General features: G+C 55.0%; 1 protein-coding gene across 1 annotated transcript; it reads left to right on the top strand.

The window, feature by feature from the left end:
* Positions 1-179: 179 nt before the first annotated feature.
* Positions 180-3,740, top strand: LOC120410886 (serine/threonine-protein kinase pim-1-like). Its single transcript, XM_039561415.1, is given in 4 exon segments — positions 180-474; positions 477-587; positions 968-1,144; positions 1,465-3,740. Coding segments are annotated over 4 exon segments (750 nt in total). The 5' UTR covers positions 180-242; the 3' UTR covers positions 1,695-3,740.
* Positions 3,741-4,154: the final 414 nt, after the last annotated feature.

Raw genomic sequence — 4,154 nt, 5'->3', positions numbered from 1 at the left:
GGAGCGGGCGTGGGCTCAGCGTGCGAGCCGGAGCATGGCGGGCCCGGGGATGCCGAACACCGGTGGTGGGGCCGGCAGGGGGCACCCCCAAGCATCCCCTGGGCGGGAGGAAGCCCAAGCACCAGGGAGGCTGCCCAAGGGGCACTGGGGCATCCCAGGCACGGGCAGCGGAGCCACAGGGCAGCATCAGGCCTGCTGGAGGCACTGTCTCCTCCTCACAGCCCGACGGCACCCGTGTTCCCATGGAGATCGTGCTCATGGAGAAGGTGGGCTCTGGCTGCCACAACATCATCCAGCTCCTCGACTGGTTTGAGCTGCCTGACAGCTTCCTGCTGGTGATGGAGCGTCCGGAGCCATCGCAGGATCTCCTGGCCTTCCTGCTGGAGCAGGGGTTCCTGTGCGAGGAGATGGCGCGCTGGCTTTTCTGCCAGGTGCTGGAGGCCGTGCGGCACTGCACCGCCTGCGGCGTCCTGCACCGGACATCAAGCCAGAGAATCTCCTCGTGGACCCGGAGAGCGGCGACCTGAAGCTCATCGACTTCGGTTGCGGCACCTTCCTCCAGGAGCAGGCCTTCACGCGATTTGCCGGTGAGCCCACAGGCCGGGCCCTGCTCCCAGTGCCAGGCACTGCACGGCCCCGCTCCCTCCTGGGCTGCGGGGTGCGGCATTCAGCCGGCTGCCGGCTGCCCTTTGGCACGGGCCAGATGCTGTGCCAGGAGCCGCTGCCGGCCCTGCCCACAGAGGGGGCTGCCAAAGCCAGGCCCCGGCCGCTCGGCTTGGCAGGCCCGCAAGGGCTTGGGCTGCTCCGCTGGCCTTGTTTGCCTTGCAGAATGGTTTCCTGGCTTTGGCCAATTGGCTGGGGGACCCGGTGGCCTCGGGGGAAGTTGTGGCACCGGTGCAGCCCCTGGCTGCACCAGGCTCTGGAAGCCAGCAGCCTGCGCCTGGACAGCGCTGCCTGTGTCCTCTAGGAACACACACGTACAGCCCACCCGAGTGGATCTGCCTTGGCTGCTACCACGGCCATTCAGCAACCATCTGGTCCCTGGGCGTGCTGCTGTACGTCATGGTCTGCGGGAACATGCCCTTCCTGGAGGACCGTGACATCGTGTCGGGGCAGCTCTTCTTCTGGCAGCAGGTCTCTCCAGGTTGGTGTCCGGCCTCAAGAAGGCAGGCTTTGGCAGACGGCACCACGCAGCCCAGCGTGGCTCTCACGCAGCTGCGCGGGAGACCCATCTGCCTTCAAGGGCTGGCCGCAGGAGGCGGCCCATGACGACATGGTCAGTGTGGCCCGCTTGGCTGAAGGAGGTGGCCCATGTCCTGCTGTGCCACTGTCCTCAAAGGGCAGAGTCAGCCGGGAGGCTGGCACAGCTCTGAGCACACGCAGCACGGCCGGGCCTGTGGTGCCGGGAGCAGCTGGGCAGGAGCCTTCTGCAAGTGACCGTCGCTTTCTGGCTTCTCTCCCCAGAGTGCCAACATCTGATCCGCTGGTGTTTGTCCAAGCACCCCGCGGACAGGCCAGCGCTGGAGGAGATCTTGCGCCACCCTTGGGTGCGGGCAGGCGTCTTTGATGCCTTGCCGGAGCCTCTGCAGCACCTGATTACCGAGTTCCACGCAGGCCTGAGGACCCAAGAAATAAAACAACCACAAACCCATGCCGTTGTGTCAAGTCTGGTCCCGTTTAGCAACTTCAGCTAAAGAACCCTCTTGGGAAAAGTGGTAATCAGAGTGTTCCCTTCAGCCTTTGTCAAGCTTTTGATGCCTTTTCTCCAGGACGGTAGTTCTGTGTCTTCAAGCACAGGCTGTAGTACAGGCGGAGGGGCTGTAACCAGCCAAGAAAGGTAACAGTGAAACAACAGCTGCCCTTTCAAACTGACGCGGCCACTTGGGTTCACCAGAAGTGATACATGGGCTCATGTGTGCATTCCAAGGGCCAGCGAGTGGCAGGGACAGAGATGCTGCTCAGCTGCCAAAGCTGTGAGAAGAAGCAGAAGCGCCAAAACGTCATTTCAGGTCAAGCCCTAATGAACTCTTGCTCTTTCTTCCCCTCACACTGGCAGCAGGCAAATGCAGCCCGGTCTGCCTGGATTCAGGGGATAGCAGCATCTACAGGAGCTGTGCAGGGATGCGCAGATGCTGAAAGAGACTCTGGGACAGATGGACACGCTCCAGCAGGCTCAGCCTCCCACGCTGGGGCAGGGAAAGAGCGTGAGGAGACCCCCGTGGCAGAGGAAGGAGCGGCAGAGAAAGTGATCCCTAGGGACTCCAAGGGAACCCCCCTGGTGTTACCAGCCTCTAACCCCGTCTCACATTCGGGAGTTGTGTTATGTAACGGAGCGATTCTTGATAACTTTGTTGCACCGTGTAGCCCAGAGCTTCAGAACACTGGGTGGAAGGAGTGGTATTTCTCCCCAGCTCCCTTCTGGAGACTTTGCTATGCCAACAAAGGATCACTGAATGCTCGTAGCACCTCCTGTCCAGCAAGGGAGGGTTCTCCCTGCACTTGTGCACCCCAATACGGTATATTTTTGTCAGCTCTGAATTTTCCCTTCTCCACCTTCAGGATGAGAAAAAAGCCTGACTTTGTCTCTTAGCTTTCCTGCTCATTCACAACTGAAAGCTGTTGACATCCTGGACTTGCTCCCATGGTGTTGGGCCCATTGTGCCCCTCCCAAATATCTTCTTCTACCCTAAAACAACTGATGGAGATGGAAAGTGCAGTAACCAGTCTAGTTACAGGAACAGGCCCGGGTACCAGCTACAAATCTGTGCTACCTTCTGTCTACTGCCGTGACCTACCGAAACAGGGGTTGGTAAAAAAAAGGGGTTTTCATAAATGCGCCTGCTCTTTCATTTTTCTTTTCTTTTCTGAGGGCTGCCAACCCTCTTGTGCCCTGAATGGCTCTCCAAGTCTCTACCCAAAGTCCTGACCCAAGCTGTGATGCTTCCAGCCAGGATCCCACCGTGAGGGGATGGAGAGAGTCCTGTCAGCCCTGGTCTGGAGGCTGAGCTGGGGGTGACAATTATCCCTTTTCCGATGGCCTGTGAGCAGTGACTGCCAATTCTCCAAGGGCCGTGGCACGTTTCCTCCGGGAGAGGGAGGTCCATTGTTACAAAGCTTCCATTTTTACGGAGGAAACATCTTCAGTTTCATTTTCTCCCTGTAGTGGAAGAAGAAACATCACTTACAGCTACTATTGTAAATAAACCAAAAGCATTTCAGACAGATTTGTTAAGTAGAAGCTTCTACTCCTCAAGGCACAGCCCCACTCTTTTTACAAGGTTTCCATTGAATGCAGTGTGGAATCTGCTCAAGTAGGAACTGCTGGGTGATGCTTATTGAGATGTATTTTTTCTTTAGGATGCGACTGTCTCCAAACTGGAGGATATTTAACAAACGGTAAGTAAATGGGTGTTGTCTCATTTAAGGTATGGAATGGCAGAGCGATGCAAAGAACTGGTAGAAGCAGGATATGATGTTCACCAACCAGAAAATGTGACTCTTCTTCACTGGGCAGCAACAAACAACAGACAGGAGCTGGTGAATTAAGCCGGGAGTCCCTGTGGCAGTAACACAGCGTATTCTGCCACTGTTACCTATAATCGCTTTGTTGCTTTTGTACTTGAAGACAGAGAAATGCACTGCCTAAGAAGAAAAGGGCAGACAGCCCAGTTTCTTTAGACGTGAAATCATGTAGTACGTGAAATCATGAAATGTTCCCGGGTTTGGGTTTTTTTAACAAAGTGTCCTGTTTTAAAAGTTAAATGTCTGCTAAGGAAGTGGGAACCTTCCTGGAATGGCAAGAAGACCGTTTTCTCCAAATCATTATAACTTCGAAAATTATGGGGCTGAAAAAATGCAGGAAAGGAGTAGCAGTTCTGTGAGAAATGAGACAACTCTTAAATAAAAAATTAATTTATTGAAAACAGAAAAATTGAAAAATTACAGAAATTAGAAAAATATAAAAATTTGGGATCCTATGGCTCGGTAGATGCTATGCCCCAGGAGCACAGGGATCTGAGATCTGGCTGAGACAGCACTGGACCTCAGGTAGAGAAAAAGAACTTGCAGTGCTGGGCTGGCTTTTGGCTGGTCCAAAAGTAAAAAAAATTACTAAAGGCTCCTTAATAGGAGTCAGGCTTTTAATGCCCAGCGCC

This window comes from Corvus cornix, chromosome 17, assembly GCF_000738735.6.
Source record: "Corvus cornix cornix isolate S_Up_H32 chromosome 17, ASM73873v5, whole genome shotgun sequence".
Lineage (NCBI taxonomy): Eukaryota > Metazoa > Chordata > Aves > Passeriformes > Corvidae > Corvus > Corvus cornix.
This window is presented reverse-complemented; position numbering and strand designations above follow the sequence as displayed.